This window comes from Girardinichthys multiradiatus, chromosome 11, assembly GCF_021462225.1.
Source record: "Girardinichthys multiradiatus isolate DD_20200921_A chromosome 11, DD_fGirMul_XY1, whole genome shotgun sequence".
In the NCBI taxonomy this organism is placed as follows: Eukaryota; Metazoa; Chordata; class Actinopteri; order Cyprinodontiformes; family Goodeidae; genus Girardinichthys; species Girardinichthys multiradiatus.
The window spans coordinates 40,045,078-40,065,057 of record NC_061804.1 but is presented as its reverse complement, the minus strand read 5'-3'; the positions used below and the strand labels follow the sequence as shown (position 1 = coordinate 40,065,057).

Below are 19,980 nucleotides of genomic sequence, written 5' to 3'. Positions count from 1 at the left end.
CTGACTCAGGTCAGAGTTGTTCCAAAAACTGACCTGTACAGAAACAAATGAAGGATTGTTTTAAAGTGTACCTAACCCAATGTAAAAGCATAACCCTGCCCCCAGACAAATTTTGAAAAATTCCACCAGAGTGGGCAGTGCCAAGAGACACTGAGGGGCACGGCGAAGTGTGGGGATGAATGGCTTAAGCAGGAGTGTCGTCAGGATGAGGGAAAGTGGCAGCTAGCTTATTATGACATATTAAAACATGGAGAGTGACCAGAGGGACGCTGGCAGTTTTGCCACAGATAGATCTTTTGATGTGGAAGATTTTTCACACCCCTCATCATTGGAGGTTGAGGGAGGCTTTATGAAGCCCAGAGGGCCTGAGCCTTATCAGTCCAAACCATTGGCTCAAGGCGCTGCCACAGCAATGCCCAAGCCTGGCGCTGCTGAGGAAGAAGGGATCCAGTGATAAAGCGAATTTAGCAGCATCATTGCTAACATGGGCATTCAAAGTAGTAAAGTTTCAGAAAGTTTACATTTCATGTAGATGTAAATTTAAAGGTGACCTATTATACTTCCTTTTATACAATTGAGATAGGTCTATGGGATATACAAAACATGCACAAAATCATTCTCAGATAATGAGATTTCACCTCCTCAGTTCCCCTTTTTTGAGCTCCTTTCAGAATGAGCTGTTTTAGGGCTCTGTCACTTTTATGCAAATTAGCTGTATCTGGCGGTGCCCAGCATTTCGTACACGTGAAAACAAAACCTATAAAGTGCCAGACATAGTCGCGTGTACTTGACAGGCGCGGACTCAAAAGGGATGTCCGCTGAACATGTCCGCGCAAAGCTTAATTTCTGCTACCATGTACACGGTGCCACACAATAAACTGCTCGCCAGGAAAAGGTCTCCACATCTCCACGTCTTATATGTGACACACTGCTCCAAGCAGCCAGTCATGAGTACGGGCAGCGTCGCGGCTGCTCTCGCCTCGCACTGAGAGGTGTATTCCTCTTCTTCGTCAGTAGTGTGGTTTAATGGCCTTTAACACCACCTTCTTTTCGTTTTGTTTTTTCAAAGCTACGTGGCAAATTATTTCTGCATCCCTGTCCGCTGAAGCCATGGCAGAAAGTGTAGGAAACTTAGGAATTTGTCACCAAAAATATGGGAAAGTGGACAATATGCGGGGAGTCTGAGCTGCTCACTGTACGCCCGACTATGTTTTGCCCTTTAGACGCAACAATAAGTACTTAGATTTCTGTCATTTGCAGATTTTACACAAACAGTAGGGACTGAACTTTTCTTCAGTCAATGTCTTTCTGCTAATCTTGACGTGTACTGATGTGACTTCTCAAAGCAGCCTGTGATGAAGTGATTTGCGCAAACAAGTACTGTCTTTGGCAATGTGACTGGAACATTGCCCTCAAAAATAAAATGAAGCCACGTATCTCTGTTATCCAACAGCAGGAGAATGTGCATGGACACAAGTGGGTCTTTGCAGTCAACAACAGAACATCTGCCTTTGAGGGTAGCCATTGTAAAGCGCGTGTAAGGTAAAACCAGCCGGAGAGATGTGATCTTCTTTAAAAATCAAGTGGGTGGAGCTCCACTTCAGTTGTTAGTCATCAAAAAGGGAATTTTGCATAATAGGACCCCTTTAAATTATCTCACAATGCTTGCATTTCCAACTCCTGACTTGCTACAGGGGCGTGTGTCAGAGTGAGATGGTTTTATACCCAAATGCGAGGCTGAGACGTTGACATCAACCAAGCTGTATCATTTGTAACCAACAGGAAAATTTAACTGCAGTAGACACCCTTCAACCTAAAGAGGTCAGCACGAAGATGGTTTTAGGCCAAAAATTGTAGATTTAAACGAGTTTACATGAAATATTACAAATTACAAAATTTGCACAGTAGCATACAGATAGCACCTTAAGGCCCAATTAGTACAGTTTATATGCAAAAAAAAATTATTTGGGGTTTAGCTACTCTTTCAGCACAGTCTAATGCCTCTTTTCTGTTCAGGAATTTAGCACCACACGGCTACACTCAGCAAGACCTTGCTCTACTCAGTACCAAACCTGTTGTATTTCCATTGACTCACTGATGGCTGAATATTGCAGTCTCCTATGATGCACAGAAAATCTGGCACCTCATCATTGCAACAAGGTTTACAGTTGATGTATACATGTGAGGATTTAATGGCTTGCCTTTAGTGTAGCAAGTTTGGAAAATGGTGGTTGTTTTTCTGCTCAAAGACACATTTGGCTGACCGCACCCATGACCGATCAGTTAGCAACAGTCTGTTCACGTCACATTTGGGCTCTGTGCAGCCCCAATGGGACCTGCTGCTGAGCCAATACTGGGCCGACAAAGCTGGTAATGGAAACGGTCACAAAACGAGCTCAGTGGAGCCTGCCAAGATAGAGCGCATGGAAAAAGGGTTATAGACAAAATCCAGAATTTATCAAGGAAAATTGTTTTGTGCTCTGATTTGTGTGATTACAATTTTTCAGTTTACAATTTTTTCAGCATACACTTCACAAGAGTTTACTGATAATTGGTTCATTAGCCTCAAACTTTGAAAATGCTGTGAATTGCACCGAATGGCCAAGGTTATGGTGACACTGTGGGCCTGGGCTGTCTCCTGGGAACATCCTCCACACACTAATACACTCGAAGACAGTTGCACAGCAGGGACTCTGCCAGCAGAGTGATGAGGAGGCACTTTTTATGTGCATTGTTTAGCTGATGCACTGGTTTCCTGTCAGTGGCATCCAGACTGTTGTTAATCAGGTTCAAGTCAAAGTTCTGAAGAGCTCTTGGGGAAAATGGCTTTCCACAGCTTATTATTAACAGTGTGTTTATGTAAATACAATAACAGTTCAAAGATTTTTTTAATTTACCATCTGTTCCCTTTCTAACTGCACCACTGAGTTTCATTGAGCAGTTGCCTTTGCAGCAGCATATTTAATCTGTAACCGTCAGGGTAGGACTCAGAGAGATAGAGGTGCTGTGTTCCTGTTGCGATCTGTCAGACAGACAGGGCTGACACTTTTGTTGTTAATTGCTCTGCCTAGCCATGATCTGAATTAGCATATGAAAGTTGTGCCTTTTTTCCTCCCCCTCTGGAAGTGCATAGCTGTAAGCCAATTTGTAAGCCATTTAAGATGACAGAAAGTGGTTGTATCCCAGAGGTGCTCTTTTCCTCTTGATCTTTAATTTTTTTGTCTCTCTGCTTCAGTGTGTCTTCACCTCCTCCTCTCATCTCATCCTTTCTCATGTCTCAATTATAACTGCAGTGAAATGCCTTAAGCGAGCCGTTCTGATTCATTTGGTAAAGCGGGCGGTTCTGGGCAGATGGTCGCCGATCAAGCTCGGGTCAAAGTGCTCAGCTATGCCACCATGTGTCACTGTGATACACCTAAACAGAAATCCTGCTCTCATAGTCCTTGGTGCACATTAGCCTTTTTGTCTTCTGATGACATATGTACCCCCGTGCAAACTGTCCTTGGCAAAAAGTGCTTCGATAGCACGAGGGCACAGGCATGATTTTCACTCTTTCTATTATGTCGCACAAGCAATTAGGGTTTCACTGGCAAACTGCAAAGTGTCCTAGACAACAAAACATCTACTTGCAGCCTCAGCGTGGCTTAAATAGGGATTTATTGAAGCTATTTAGTGAGGATCCACAGAAAGGGACTTGTGTTTGCAGCACCAGTGATGCCAAAGCAGCTGGGTGGGCCGAAGGAAGGGAAGAGGAGACAATGGATGGTCCTTCAAGCCACCTGGGCTGAAATGAAGCCATAATTAGCAAAATATTCACACAGGTGTGGACACAACACCAACACTTCCTGATATGTCTGACATATCCCAACACAGACTGCATCAGGAGTTGAGGCTGTTTCTCTGGCTCTGTTAGTATGGATTCAACAATTTCCACTGTAAGAAGATTAAATGTGTCAGTGAAAATGCCAAGGCCACAACCTCGTTATGCCCACCCTAGGATGGCAACACTCGCAGCTCTCAGCTGAGAGTGTTGCTGAGAGTGTTACAAGTGTGCATTACCCATATTGCTACTCTTCTTGCAACAAAAAGGACTTTACCAAGCAGCTAAAGCAAATAATCCACAATTTTAACACCAATAAACACAGTACCATGATTAGGCACATTGCACATAAAGTCCAAAGTGCTTAAGTAGAAGTTAAATGGCCTTTTCTCTTGTTTCTTGAAAACATTTTACCTCTCATCCAAAAGATTTCTTCAGTTCTGGAACTGATAAAGATAGGCATCTGCTGGTATGCATGCACCCCAATATTGTGCATAGATTGGCTGCTGGGAGACCAAAGAAGTTAGTAATCTTTTTAGGCTGCAGTTTACATTTTTGTCATGTTGTCAATGAGAGGCTGGTAACGTAGTTACTGAAGTGTGTAAAGAAGGATGATAAGGAGTAGAAAGATAAGGAAAAAAAACAAATGAGCCATGAATCATATGGTTTATAAAAGAAATATACAATAGTTGCAGCGCAACCCATAAAAAACATTGTTATGCTTCAGTGCATCAAAGCCTGATGAGACAATGCCTATCAGCATTGTCTCATGCCACTAATGAAAGTCCTGAGGGCGTTTGCTTCTCCACAATAAAACTAACACTGACTATTGGTGTGCAGAAACCTTCCATATACATAGACAATTCCATTCTGGTACACATGTGATACCTGTGGTTGTAGCATTGTGGTAGGATAGGCCAGGGAAAACAACAGGGAATTAGCTACTTGTTATGTGCTGCCATTTCTAAAAGCAGATTTCAGCACAATGATTGCCTTCACACTACAATTACTCAAAATCTTTCAAATTGCTTGTGATCCTGAAGGTCATGGAGACCATGGGGTAGTCCTAATATGGTATGAGTAATATGGTGAGTTTAATCATTTGGTTTCAATCTCAAGTCTCTTTTCAGCATGTTGGTCCTTAAAAACACATATCCCTCCAAACATTGTATGTCCATGGACATCTATTTTACTTCATCAAATGTCATCTAAAGTCCCTTGAGATTACATTTACTGTGAATCAGCACTATATAAATATACATAAACAGAACTGTTTGTAAGGTTCTCTGAGTTATAAAAATGTGCATACAAACCTATAGAATAATAAGAGGGGTTTCATAAACCAATCATGTTTCTAGGTGTTATTTCAGCTAAAATTGGTATTGAAAGAATATAAGACTACACAAATTGTCCTTTTAAGGTCTGATTTTCTTTAGTTCTGTAAGTACACATGAGAGCGGGCTTCTCTCATGTAAGCCTTGGCTGGTGACAAAATGAGCTGGAAATTTAGATGTACTGCTTAGGGGGTGACACAGAAAAATGTCTTGTCCCATCCCAATCCCAGGCCAGCATAAATAAAAATCCTGTCCCATCCCACTCCTGATAAATTGACTCCCACTTCCATCCCTCTCCCATTTAGAACGACTCCCGCTCCTGTGCCGCTCCCATTTTGGTTTTCTTCATTTAGTCTTTTGGCAATTTCTTTCTTTGAAGGACCAGTTAGGTCCCTGTTTTTAGCTGTAGTAAAGGAGAGTTAAAGTAAAAAGAATATTAATGAAGAAATAATAAAATATCAAACAAGGAAACAGACCATGCCTATCTTAGCTGAATAAACAAAATTTACATAGTTGTATTTTACTTATTTATTAAGTGACTGTTTCCTTTGAACAATGACATTACTTTTATGTTTCAAGTTGCTGAAAAGAAAGAAAAATGCACCTAGCAAGAGAACTGTACTTGGTGAACAAAAGTGCAAAAAGGCATTACCTTCACAATTTAGAAACTGTACCTCAATGGTTCACAGCCCTGGTCCTCAGGGACCCCTTCCCTGCTAGTTTTAGATGTGTGTCTGCTCCAGAACACCTGATTCAAATTCTGACATGACCTCCTATACAGGCATCAAGAATGGAGGGTCAAACTGGACAAAATTAATACAATAAAATCATCATTTAATAAATAAATGTTGTGAATGTCCCACAAGTGAAGTAAATGTAACATGAAAGAAATGTAACATTAAATGTGCCATTAAATTAAAAGGTACCATTTATTTATTTAATACATCATTAGAAACAATAAATGTACCATTATATCATGAAATAGACTATTATGCAATTAAATGTGCCACTGAATAATTACGTATAAATTTAAAGGCGACATGACGTAATTAGTGGTACACTTAATATTTAATGATATATTAAATAAATTGTACATTTAATGGTACATAAATTTTTTTTTCTATTTCACTACGTATTTATGTAAAATCTTCCCTTGATGAAGCCTTTCCCCTCTACTGTGGCAAAGGCTCTTAAATCTTTAGAGCACATGCAGCAATTTTGTTAGTCAGATGAGACTTGACACATGTGATGGTACTTTTGGTTTGATGAATGAAGAGATGCAGGGCTGATTCAATCCAGAATTTGCCTTAAAAGTGTGCCTTAATCACTGGTGAACTTGATTACGACTAAACACGTTTTACAAGCAGCAAACTGCGTGTTAACACCGCTGCATTCAACTCTCCTAAAGTTCGGTAATATTTGCGCTTTCCTGTCAGCTCTATGAGTTTAATAGATAAGACCTTACTTCTGACTTTACGTTGCAAATTCAATTTTACCACGTCCAGTTCTCCACCTGCGTTTGCTCCCTCCATTGCTGCGTTCTGAATGCAGGTGAAAAACATCGATCACAAGCCCTGTTGGCTTGTGGGTCGTGTAGTTCGTTTGACTGGCATTATAGTATAGGCTTCTTGGAAAAAAAACTACACAATGGTAGCGTCGATCCAACGTTATTTTTCTTAAAGTTTATAACAAAGTCTCAGTTTTACATTTCCAAACACAATTGATCTTAGTTTATTTTTCCTCCTATTGGTTAGCCCCCGCTCCCGTCTGCTCCCGTTAATTTTTTATCCTGTACCGTCCCAATCACGTGATCTTTACTGATGCTGTCTCGTATCCCGCAGGATTCCCATGGGAATCCAGTGACCCGTGGGATTCCCGAAAAAATGTCAGCCTCTAGTACTGCTCTGCTCCCCAAACTGGACTCCAAATCTTGCGAAGCTTTCAGTATTGCCTTTTGTCCCATTCACATATTCCATGTTAAAATGAAAGCTGCTCTCATTTTTGCTGATGCCAGACAATGTTCAGAGAAGAGTAAAGAAATGGGGAAAAAAAGAAGAGAGAACCAAGCTATAACTTACAAAATGGAAAATATACACAAATACATGAACACCCCCTTCCTTTTAATTATATGTTGTTTGTTGTGTGCACTTTAAGAACATCTGAGCTAGCTCAGACACCAGCAGGGAGTCAAATCAATGATGTCCTGTTTTTCACTAGGTCACCATTTTCCTATTGTAGCATCTTCACTTCTCTTTTCTGTACAGTCCACCATCTCCTTCACCAGTTTTCTCTTTTCATGTCTTTCTTAATGCACCAACAAACCCTAGATAGATACTGAGATGTTCTCAGTTTGGTGATCTACATTCCCTTATCATAAGCATGTGCTGTGTAAAAGTCTACCCCAGCAGTCTTAATCAGTGTTAAACTGGCATGGCAGGACTAAATGAGGGTAATTCAGCACCCCATAAAGTCGGTATCATGATGTGTCTCACAGTACCCTCAGATTCCTCCGCCATGTGCCAGCCTCATTTGATCACCATCCCTGATAGCCCTCTCCATCATTTGTGACATAAAATACTCCGGCAGCCACCGGCCTCGGCGCACATTGCCCCTCATAAATATTGACTACCTCCATCTCCTTCCACGTGTTCATGCAAATTAGCATTACATTACTGCGATCCGACCTGCGCAGCCGTGCCTTATCAAAGAGCTTTGTGATTCCTGGCTCCTCGCACTTTAGTCTGGAGCGGGAGGAAAAAAAGGAAGAGCAGAACTCTGTGTGAGAGTTTCCCTCAGGAGAGAGAGGGAAGAGCGATGAGCTACATGATAACGAGCTGTGTTACGCTGCTACACAGCACACAGTCTTGTCACGGCGCCTCAGAGCTGCTCACAGCTAAATGGGCTGCAGCAGATGTTTGGTGACTACAATCACACAGGGCTGTGTACCTCACTTGACTTGCAAATATTTGCTAAGTGACTTCAATATTGGATCTTCTCTGTAGGGTGTATAAGATGAAATGAATACACACAGCTGTCTTTCTCTCCTGCAATCTGTGACAATATATATATATGTATATAAATATATTATTGTTATTATATTATCATTATTATTCAGTCGCAGTGGTTTAGACTCCCAAAAATTGCAGTCCGTGAAGAAATAAGCCATTTCGCCAAATATGTTTTAGCATTCTTCAAATTATTATACAGTCATTGACCAAAACAGTGAAACACCAAGCTAAGCACCCTAAAGAAATTAATGGGATCAAGTGACACATGTTCTCAAATCCACTTCTATTCATTTCAGTCATAAGAACCAAAATCAGATCAGATTGCCAGATATTTGACCAGTGTCTGGCAATCTTTCTTGACTCTGCTCTATTTTCAAATGTCTTTACCTTTACTGAGCTGTGTAACCTTAAACCACTTTGGAGCATCAATATCTGCTAATGGAGACAATTTATGGACAAAATTAAATGCATAGGTTTGTTACCAGTGTGTTTTTGGGTTTATACATTCATAATTAATAAGTTGTAACATTATTCTATTATTATTCTGTTATTTTTTTAGTAACTCAAAAATATTATATAGATTAAATGCACAGAATGAAGTTTTCAAATCTTTAGTGCAGCTAATGATGATTTTCTGCTTAGAGCTAATGAAAACATCACATTTAAGATAGGAATATTACATCAGACATATAAAAACACTTTTTAATATAGAAATGTGAGCTTAATGAAAAGTATGTTTAATGGTAAAAGAACTGAACTTATATGGTGCCTTTCCAGTCATACTGACCACTCAAAGCGCTTTACACTAGAGCACACATTAATACACTGATACGCAAATCAGTCGGTAATTTGAGGTCAAGTGCCTTGCCCAGGGGCACATCAACATGTCGCAGGAGGAAGCTGGAATCAAATCCACAACTTTAAGATTGCCAGACGACTACTCTTCTCACTGAGCCACAGACACCAGCAATAATTCATTGAATATCCCTTTATAGCATTAAAAGGCACTGAATGCAGTTTAAAAGGGTTAACACTTTTGGATTTACATGAGATCCAGTGGTTGCAGCATACTCCCTACAAAGGATACAGGGTACTTTTTTTGTTACTCTGATCCCTGCTGTATTTGTTGGTTCCAACATCAGCATCTGTGACATCTATTGAGTTCACATACCAGGCAATTGCACAGTTCACCTGGACCCCAATACCAACAAACACAGCACCCCCATACTAGTCTGTTTGACAAGAAATACTGTAAGATTTTATTATCACAAGCTCTGGGTATATCAGCTATAGAGGTAAATCATTACACCACAGTAGTTTTGTGTTTCTATTTTAGTTCATTTCTTGGCATGAGAGTGACAACAACAAGCCAAACCACACAATAGAGTTGAGTTGTATTTGTCTTGCATTACGCAGTGGTTTACTATTTATTTTAATGAGATGTTTGTTGCACAAGACAATTAAACTGAGTGGGAACTCAGCGGGGACTGATAAATCAAGAAAAGATTCTTCATGGAAAGAAATAGATAGCTTTGAAAAAATGTTCAAAAGTGTACACAGTTTGCACTGTGTACACTTTTGGTACCTTGAAGGTAACATAAATGGGTCATGTGGTTATGGCTGCCCCACAGGCATTTAAAGTTTTTATGTGTGTCATTTTACTATGTTTCACAGATGTTACGATTTTATTAAGATATATCTAAACTATGCTTTATAGTGTGCTGATGTTGCTTTCTGAATATGTTTCTTCTCAGTGTCACGTTTTCTAATTACATCCACGGGTGCCCTGTATATCCTGGATGTGCAAATGGAAGATGGACTTTACAACTACAGGTGTATGACACGACATCGGTACACAGGAGAGACCCGACAGAGCAATAGTGCACGTCTTATTGTCTCAGGTAAGAACCCAGAGTCTAATAATTCCCCATCATCAGTGGAAACAGGCAGCATTTCTAAAAGTACTGTATGTAAATTTGCTAAATAGATTTTTTATCTGTTTATGACGTAGAGATGAAAGCACTAACATGAGAGACAGTTTCTACCCAAGAAACAAATTAATAGTACAGAAATATGCACACATGACAGAGGAATACAGTGGGGTGAACAAATATTTGATACACGGCTGATTTTGCAGGTTTTTCCACTTTCAAAGCATGTAGAAGTCTTTAATTTTTATCATAGGCACTATTTAACTGCGAGTGACGGAATCAAAAACAAAAAGTCCAGAAAATCAAATTGTGTGATTTTTAAGTAATTAATTAGAATTTTATTGCATGACATAAGTATTTGATACATCAGAAAAACAAAACAATCTGGTACAGAAGCCATTGTTTGTAATTCCAGACATCCGACGTTTCCGGTAGTTCTTGGCGAGGTTTGCACACAGAGTAGCAGGGATTTTGGACCACTCCTCCATACAGATCCAGATCCAGATCCTTCAGGTTTCAGGGCTGTCGCTGGGCAATACAGACTTTCAGCTCCCTCCAAAGATTTTCGATTGGGCTCAGGTCTGGAGACTGGCTAGGCCACTCCAAGACCTTGAGATGCTTCTTACAGAGCCACTCCGGGTGCGGTTAAGATGGGTAATGAGTGGAGAACAGGAGGACGGACTTCTAACAGGCCTGTGAGAGCTGGAATTCTTACTGGTTGTTCGCCGATCAAATATAAAGAGCTAATTAATTGCTTAGAAATCAGACAATGGGATTTTCTGGATGTTTGCTTTAGATTACATCACTCACAGTTGAAGCTATGATAAAAAATTAAAGACTTCTACATGCTTTCCAAGTGGGAAAACCTGCAAGATCAGCAGTGTATCAAATACTTGTTCTTCCCGCTATATATGGGTGTAAAATTGTGCTTCTGACAAACCATGTAGGTCATCTAAATGGAAATAGTTTCATTTACCTAGCCAAAAACATGATTTCCATCTAAACAAAATGTAGATGCAGAGCATGATGCTGCCACCACCATGCTTCTGTGCGAGTAGCGTTCTTATGGGAATGCTCACCTGTGTTTCCACCTTTTAGAATTCTGGTCTAAAATTTCTCGATTGGTTACTTCAGACCATAACACATTTATCTACAGGGCTTTGGGAGATCTTAGCCTAATCTGGATGTATTTTGTGGAAGAAAATAATGTGTTACAACCCTGCTTCTTTTTTAGACACATGGAAAATAAATCTGATTTTTGCAATATGTAAAATCCAACCACCACTTAATGGAAATTAGTGCAGCTTCTTCACTGTCACCATCAACCTATTGGTAGTCTCCGTGACCAGTTTCTGTTTGCCATTTTCATAATTTGTTTGGAAAATGTCAAATGTTTCCCACTGTGGTTATTATTGGCTATCTTCCTTGTAACATGATATTTAATTCTATATAATGTTGAGGCAATTTTGTTCTCCTGTACTATACTTTTCTACGTCAAAATTAATTAATCTTTGGAAATATCGCAGCAAAGGAGGACTTTAGCTACAGAATGAAAGTGAGCAAAAGTTGAACTCTGTGTTAGGGTAATCAGATTCTCCATAACTAATAGTAAATGGAAACTCGTGTAGACTGAAGGCTGAAATTGAATCCAAATAGTTTCAACCCTCGCGGGGGAGCTGGTACCTATCTCCAGCAGTCTATGGGCGGGAGGCGGGGTACACCCTGGACAGGTCGCCAGTCCATTGCAGGGCAACACACAAACAACCAAGCACACACTCATTCATACACCTAAGGGCAATTTAGAGTGACCAATTAACCTAACAGGCATGTCTTTGGACATGGAATAAGCGGTAGAAAATGACTGACTGACTGACTGACTACTTTCAACCCTTAGTATTAGTTTAAGGGTGTGCACGCTTATAAATAAAGACCATTGCACCTCTTTAAAATGTTGTTGCAGGTCTTTTCTGCATGAAATATCCAAGGTTTACCCTGAAAATACTTTCAGGGTAAATCTTTCAGTCATCTCCAAATAGAGTGCTGTCGGATGACGTCATGATGAGTTGTGCTTGCTTCAAGTTTGTCATGTAAAATACATCATTGTTTAGTTCAAAGATCTCAAAAATATGAGCTCCACTCATACAGTGAACCTTTTCATTTAAACTTGTTCACAAGTGCAAAACATTGTGTACAAAATGTACAGTATGTCACAGTTATAGTGGAAAAAGTTTGGAAATTTCCTTTTCTATGTCTTCAATTTCATTAGTTTCAGAAAACTCCAATTTTCACAGGTGTTTGTATTTTTTTTGAAAGCCCCCACAGGTCATTTGATTATGTTTCATGAAAAATTGCCTCAAACTAGAATTAAATTGTGTTGAATGGTCTAAATGCGTGGTAAATCTTATACTTGATAATTCCTGGACCAAGTTCAATAAAAATGTTAAAGTGTTAAATAGATATCACTTTTTTGGTCTTATTGACCATTCAGACTCTTGCAGTACGAGTCACATTCACTCGTCTGTAGAGACATTCACACACTGATATCCAGGTCAGTTGTTGGTGCTGGCCATTTGCCCCTTCACTATTTTATTCCTTTACAGTTTTGGTCCCAAAATAATTGGGTACAATGAAACACTGTTTACCATAAGATGTCATTTCATACCTGATTTATGACGCTTTATTTCAGGTTTGGCAGTCAACAAGTCATTTTCGATAATCTACTCATAGGCTGCTGTATTATTTTGGTTTGATCAGGGGAACATAAACTGTCAGAATTGCCATTAGAGTCAATTGGTCCAACTAGAGATCAGAAGCAAAATATATTGAAAATCATATATTACTGAATGCATTTTACAACATTCTATCTCCATAACTGATGGTTTAATTATATTGGGCCTATGTGGCTTGTTTACTAGTACAAAATTTAAGCAGGATATGATGAGAAGGTAATGCATGGGTACAAAATGACATGAAAAAAGCCATAAACTGAGCAGCAGCCAAGACTGTTGTTTTGTTTGTCTCACTACAAATAACATCACATTACTTTTTTGGAGTGTGGGGCCGCCTAGCTATTGACCATCCCATCCACATTGAGATGGTACTCAATTGTAGTTAAAAACAAAGAACACCATCTAGAGCCGAACAGAACGGGCCCGACCCGACCAAACCCAAGTTCAGTAGAGTAGATACTAATGTAAAAGGGCCATTGGATATGTGGTCGAGACAAAGCCGAATTTGAGCTCACAGCCTTGTGCTTCCATTGAGTCACAGAGGCCTTGGTTCATGATTAACAGGTTTAGAACTAGAAAAATTTGCATTTCCTGTGAAAATGCAGTGTGAATGCTGTAAACTGAATTTTTTACCTGAAAGCTGGCAGAAAGAAGCTTAAATTGACTGCAGAAAATCTGCTGAAATCTGATAAATTAGTAGAAATAGCAGAAACAGCAAAGAAAAACTGTCATCTGATCTGTTTGAGCAGGAAGACTATTAGCTATAAAACAGCTTAACAATGTAAAGTTACCTCAAAACTTGTTGAAAGAGTTGTTGAAATGCAAGAACTGACAAAAACTTTAAAAAAGCAGGAAAGAGCTGCCATAGATGAGCTGAAAAAGCAGACTGAAGCAAAAATATAGCCTAAGAAGTTGAAGTCAGTACTAAAATACACAAAAAATTGCAGAACTTTCAGAAAAAAATTAACTAACAACAAATATGCTGAAGAAACACAAAAACAAACAAGAAATTGTCCAAAAAAAACGCAAAAGTGTTCTTCAGCTAAGAGAGAAGAGAGGAGAAAGAGAAGCTAAAATGATAACATTAGCATATTGGCTATCACTAGCATGAAGGCTGATATTAATTTAACCCATCTACCATGCAAAAAGCAATATATAAGCTAAAATGAGCTAAAATTCTAATGCTTACTACAGCGTATATTCAAAAGTCTATGAAATTGCCGTTTAAAGCTATTCACTCTTCAGCATTCACATAATAATAATAGTAATAAACTAGAAAATTTCTGAAGAAATTTAGACGGGACCTGCCTCTTGGCGCGTGCTTCTTGGACCAGAGCCAAATGTTGTGGGGCTGAGGTACGGAACCAAAGCAACAGAACGGTGTGCATCATGATTGAGGGTAGAAGGTTAAGATGTCTATCTAGACTTGTTCTTGTTTCACCAGTAATCATGCGTCCTTGCATTGCTTTGGCAGTCGCCAATAAATAAAGAGTCCAGTTTAGAGATGTGTAGTAATAGGTGCCACCAGGCAATGGCATGGGAGTCAAGCCACTCAATGTTCTCCCTTCATTACTGTGGCAGGCCCCAACTAAGGAATGTTGAGACTTTTATTTTGTAAATATCAGTGAGTTTATTTTGAAAGGATAAAGTAGATCCATTTCCATCACAGAGTCCCAGCAATAGTGTTAAGACCAATGCTGCAATTATTGCTGTGTGAAATATGAAGGCGTTTATTTTGTAGGGTATGTCTAGGTGTTGTTTTGAAAGTCCAGCATGTTTGTCCTTTCAGGTCTGGTGTACTTCCACTAGATATAAAGAACCTGTTTGCTATTCTAAAATCATTGTGTATGCTATTATCAGCTTAAAAAAAAATCAATACAAACTATGGAAGCTGAGGCTTTTATTTTGAAAGTTTCAGTAAGCCTTATTTCAAAGGACTAGCATAGTCCCATTTCCAACACTGTGTGAACTCCAACAGTAGTGTAATGCCCAGTCCTGCAATGATATATAGTTTAAAACGTAAAGGCTATTATTTTGTAGAGCATGTTTTGTCTTATTTTGAAAGTCCAGCGTGGTTGTCCTTTCTGGTCTGGGTTAGTTCTGTTAGTTGTTCTAAAATCATTGTCTATGCTATTATCAGCTTAAAAAAATCATTAGTAACTATGGAAGGTTGAGGCTTTTATTTTGAAAATTTCAGTAAGCCTTATTTTAAAGGGCTGATCTGGTCCTATTTCAAACACTGGATGAGCTCCAACATTAGTGTGAAGCCCAGTGCTGCAATTTTCTATAGTTTAAAATGTAAAGGCTTTAATTTTGTAGAGCATGTTTTGTCTTTTTTTGAAAATCTAGCAGGTTTGTCCTTTCAATTCTGGGTTATTTCCATTGGTCATATAGAACCTGCTTGCTTGTCTGAAATCATTGTGTATGCTATTATCAGTTTAAAAAATCATTTGTAAATGTGGAAGGTTGATGTTCAGTGTGAAAAAAAAGGCTTTTATTTTGTAGAGTATGTCTAGGTCTTATTTTGTAAATCTAATGTGGTTGTCAGCTATGACTGACTTATTGTGATCATTCATGGAAGCTTCTGGCCTGAGGTCAGCCTCAGAGCCACTCTCTGTCAGTGGTTACTTAAGTTCACTGGCAGCTGTGTTCTGTTGCTATGGTAATTAATGAGCGCCCAACAGCTGCTGTTTCTCACTCACACAGCACCACACTTTGTGTCTCATCATGGCCTGGCTATATAACATGGAGGCACATGCTCCCGAACTACTGCCCATAACTCGGAAACCGTAAGGGCTATCAACGTCATTCTTGGACCGTTCTTCTGAGAACGGACAAGAGAACGAGAATATTAACAAATTTTTGTTGAAAATATAATAATAAAGGCACAACACTAGGTGAAAAAAAGGGAAAAATTGAGAAAAACACAAAAATGCCTGAACATGCTGTCGAACAACGTCTAATACCTCAGAAACTATAAGCGCTATCAATTTGATCCATGCACTGGATTAATCAGCAGGCCCTGGTGAACAATCATGGAGCTTCTCAATTTTCTACAAAAATCTGTCTGGGAGGTGTGACCCTGTGAAAAAGCGGATAATTTTGACAATTTTTAACCTGAGTGAAGGTGAATTTTTCAATGTCAAACAAACCTACTTCACGAGGAAACGATAAAAAGTATCCAAATAATTTTTGGACCGTAGGTATCAGCAGGGATCGGTGAACAATCCTGGAGATTTTCATGTGTCTACATAAATCCGTGTAGGAGATGTGACAGTGTAGAAAAGTGGATAATTTTGAAATGTGTTCATTTCAAGCGATTTTGAGAAGGACAGATTTGGTACTCCTAAACAAACCTTTTTTATGACAAAACGATAAAAGGTATCAAATAAATTCCTTCACTGTGAGCGCCAGCAAGGTCTGAAGATTAATTGGTGCAAAGCTCATGTCTCTAACTTGAACGGTTTAGGAGAGGCGGCAATTCGAAAACATGTGACTTTTTGCTCTGATTTTTTCTGAAATTCCTATAGGTTTTCCATTCAGGGTGTGTTGACTTTGCGTTGCTCCCGGGCGTGTTGCATGAAATCTGTTAGTCCCACATTAATGAGGGTGACATTTTCTGAATCGCAAAAGAGCATCCTACATTTTGATACCTAATTTTTGCCAGTACAGCGAAAATTGAGCAAGTGAGGAGAGTTTTTTCGTACTTTCTCAGGTTATTCAACAACCTAGAGCGTACACTCTACCAACTGACGAATTCCGCCATAGGATTACATTATAAAATCAAAAACATCAAAAATCTTGCCTAAAATTTGAATCGCAATTGTAGAAGAACCGAAATAGATATCAAAAAGCTGAATCATCTGAAGATAGCTTAATGTCTTGTGAACATTTTATAAGTTGAATGGTGTTTCTAGCTGAAAGTATGCAGACGTAGTAACCTGTTAAAGAGCACAAAGTTTTAGCTGAATTTTGCAGAATTTTTAAGATTTTCCATTCATTTCAATGGGCCAAAAATCGGCACAAAAAGCTGAATATTTTAAAAAGTATAAAAAGTATTAATACCAAAATTCATAGCTGTAATGTCCTAAATGAGCTGAACATTTTAAAAGTTGAATGGCTGAAATAGCACAAAGTATGAAGGAGGAGATAGGTGCCAAAAAAAGTGTTAGATATACATAATAATAAAGAGAAACAGGATCTCTATAGTGTGAATGCCTTCAGCATTCACACAATAAAGTGTCTGGGCCTACTGTTCATCAGTTACTTAAGACTTTTCAGCAGATGCATTTGACAGCCAAGAAAAAAATCACACATTGAGTAAATCTCAACCTTTTGCCACAAAAACCTATAGCTCATCTTACACCTCACTTTTTATCCCTGCAGATCCAACCAATTCAGCACCGCACATTTTGGACAGCTTTGAGCGCCGTGAGGTGATGGCGAATCATCGAGTGGAGCTGCCCTGCAAGGCCTCAGGCCACCCTTTGCCCAAATACCGTTGGCTAAAGGACAACCGGCCTCTGGAACCAGACGCACGCTTTAGACAGAGTGTGACAGGCCTGCTGATAGAGAGAGCCCAGCCCAGTGACACAGGGACATATGTGTGTGAAGTGTGGAATGGCTATGGGAATGCTGAGGTTGTTGGCAGGTTGCAGGTAAAAGGTCAGTGCTCAATGGTATGTTCTTCCTCACTGTGAGGACTTTTATCTGTTTTTATCAGATATCTAACAATGAAAACATTTCTCTTTCTCGACCTTGCTACCTTTGTGAACCCATCAATCACTGATGACTGATTACCTCCCTATTAAACAGAACCCCTGAAGGTGATGGTGAGTCCAAGGAAGGTTAAGGGCAGCGTGGGAAGCCAGGTTTCCCTGACCTGCAGTGTAACTGGCTCTGAGGAATATCAGTTATCCTGGTATCGCAATGGAGAGCTCATTTACCCGAGCAACAGTGTCCGCATGACAGGCCAAAACAGAGAGAACCTGGTTATGGCTGGCATGGCCAAGAGTGACGGAGGAGCCTATCAATGCTTCGCCAGCCATGGCAAGATGTCTGCCCAGGACTTTGTTCAAGTGATACTGGAAGGTCAGAACTCAGTGATAAATTGGAGTTTGGAAGCTTGAATCAATTTGTGAATGTATGACCTTAATGCACATTTGACTCTTATACATGTGGACTATCGCAATTTGCTGTTTTTAATAAGTAGTTCAGTGTTGTAAGGCCCAGTCCCTTGAATTTTCAAAATGTTTGTTCTGTAAACTCATTAAATGTTGTTTTCTAATAATCTCAATGAACTGATTAGTTGTGACTATATTTAAAACTCTTCTCTGTCCAGATGGAACCCCAAAGATCCTGGCTTCATTCAGCGAGAAGGTCTACAACGTCAATGAGTTTGTGTCATTGTCGTGCACGGTGAAGGGTACGCCAGAGCCCAGGGTAACATGGTCTCTAGATGAGGAATCCGTGATCCGGGACAGCCGCCACCGAATATCCTACTACACCAACGCAGAGGGCCACGTGGTCAGCCACCTCAACATCAGCCAGACGCAGGTTCCTGACGGAGGGGTGTATCGATGCATCTGCAACAACTCAGCAGGGACGGTTTCCTACCAGGCGCGAATAAACGTAAGAGGTGCTTGTCAGATCAACTCTTTCAGCACACCATCACATACACACATCAACATGTCTTGGAAAATTCTGTTTTGATGCAACCTTAAATGCACCAAGACGTGCAGATGCTGAAGGAATGCCTCACTAAGTTTGTTGAAGAGATTAGGCTCTTTGTTTATTCTTTGGACGAAGTAGCAATATTGGCTTTCTGAAACTTTTCTAAAATAATTCTTTATCCCAATACCTACAGGTAGTTTTAATCAGGATGTTACAACCCAAATTCCAATAAGGTTGGGTAAAACATCAATAAAAACAGAATATAATGATTTGCAAATCCTTTTCAACCTGTATGCAATTGAATGCACTACAAAGACAAGATATTTTATGTTCAAACTAATAAAGTTCATTGTTTCTTTTTTCTTTGCAAATATTCACTCATTTCGACACCTACAAAAGCTTCACATTCCAAAAAAGCTGGGAATGGGGCAACAAAAGACTAGGAACATTGAAGTATGCTCAAAAAACACTTGTTTTGAACATTCCACAGGTGAACAGGTTAACTGGAAACAGGTGTCATGAGTGGAAATCTCTGCACCACCTCAGATGTTATTGTGCAGAAATTTGTCGTGCAATGAGTTCAGTGTTGTAGGGCCCAGTCCCTACAACACTGAACTCAATTTGTGTCTCATCAGTCTGAGATGATTCGTGCCTAAAGTTCTCGGTCCCACACAGATGCTAAATTCAACTGCCAGCCAACATCCCTAAAGTTCTCAGGCTGATTAGAAATTTCAGCCTGAGAACCAACATAGAATGCCCGTCACCATTGATCCCTCAGGAAGCACTGCAATGAAAACCAACAACATTCTGTAACAGATATTGCCACACGGGCTTAGGAATGCTTCAGAACACCATTGTCAGTTAACACAGTTTGTCGTTAAATCTACAAGTCCAAGCTAAAACTCTACCATGCAAAGCAAAGCCACATATCAACAACAACCAGAAAACGCCACCAGCTTCTCTGGGCCTGAGCTCATCGGAGATAGACTGACGCAAGGTGGAAAATTGTGAAGTGGTCTGATGGGTCCACATTTCAAATAGTGTTAGGAAATCATGGACGTTGTGTCCTCCTGGCCAAACAGGAAAAGGACTATCTGGATTGTTATCAGCGCAAAGTTCAAAAGCCAGCATCTGTGATGGTATGGGCGTTTGTTACTACTCAATTGCATGGTTAACTACATATCAGTGAAGGGACCATTAATGCTGAAAGGTAGATACAGGTTTTGGAGCAACATCAGCTGCCATCCAAGCAACGTCTTTTTTTTTAAGGAGGTCCCAGCTTATTTCAGCAAGAAAATACCAAGCCACATTCTGTATGTGTTACAACAGCGTGGCTTTGTAGTAAGAGTTCAGGTACTAGAATGGCCTGCCTGCAGTCCAGACCTGTCTCCTACTGAAAATGTGTGGCTCATTATAAAGCACAAAATACAACAACGGAGCCCCCGGACTGTTGAGCAACTAAAATTGTACATCAAGCCAGGATGG

General features: G+C 39.7%; 1 protein-coding gene across 1 annotated transcript in view; it reads left to right on the top strand.

The window, feature by feature from the left end:
- dscama (Down syndrome cell adhesion molecule a) overlaps positions 1 to 19,980 on the top strand; it is a 146,878-nt gene that overhangs the window by 67,506 nt on the left and 59,392 nt on the right. Inside the window, exons 6-9 of the mRNA XM_047379654.1 lie at positions 9,917 to 10,063; positions 17,209 to 17,487; positions 17,638 to 17,913; positions 18,164 to 18,460. Coding sequence (XP_047235610.1) covers positions 9,917 to 10,063; positions 17,209 to 17,487; positions 17,638 to 17,913; positions 18,164 to 18,460 — 999 coding nt within the window. The remainder of the gene's footprint in view (positions 1 to 9,916; positions 10,064 to 17,208; positions 17,488 to 17,637; positions 17,914 to 18,163; positions 18,461 to 19,980) is intronic.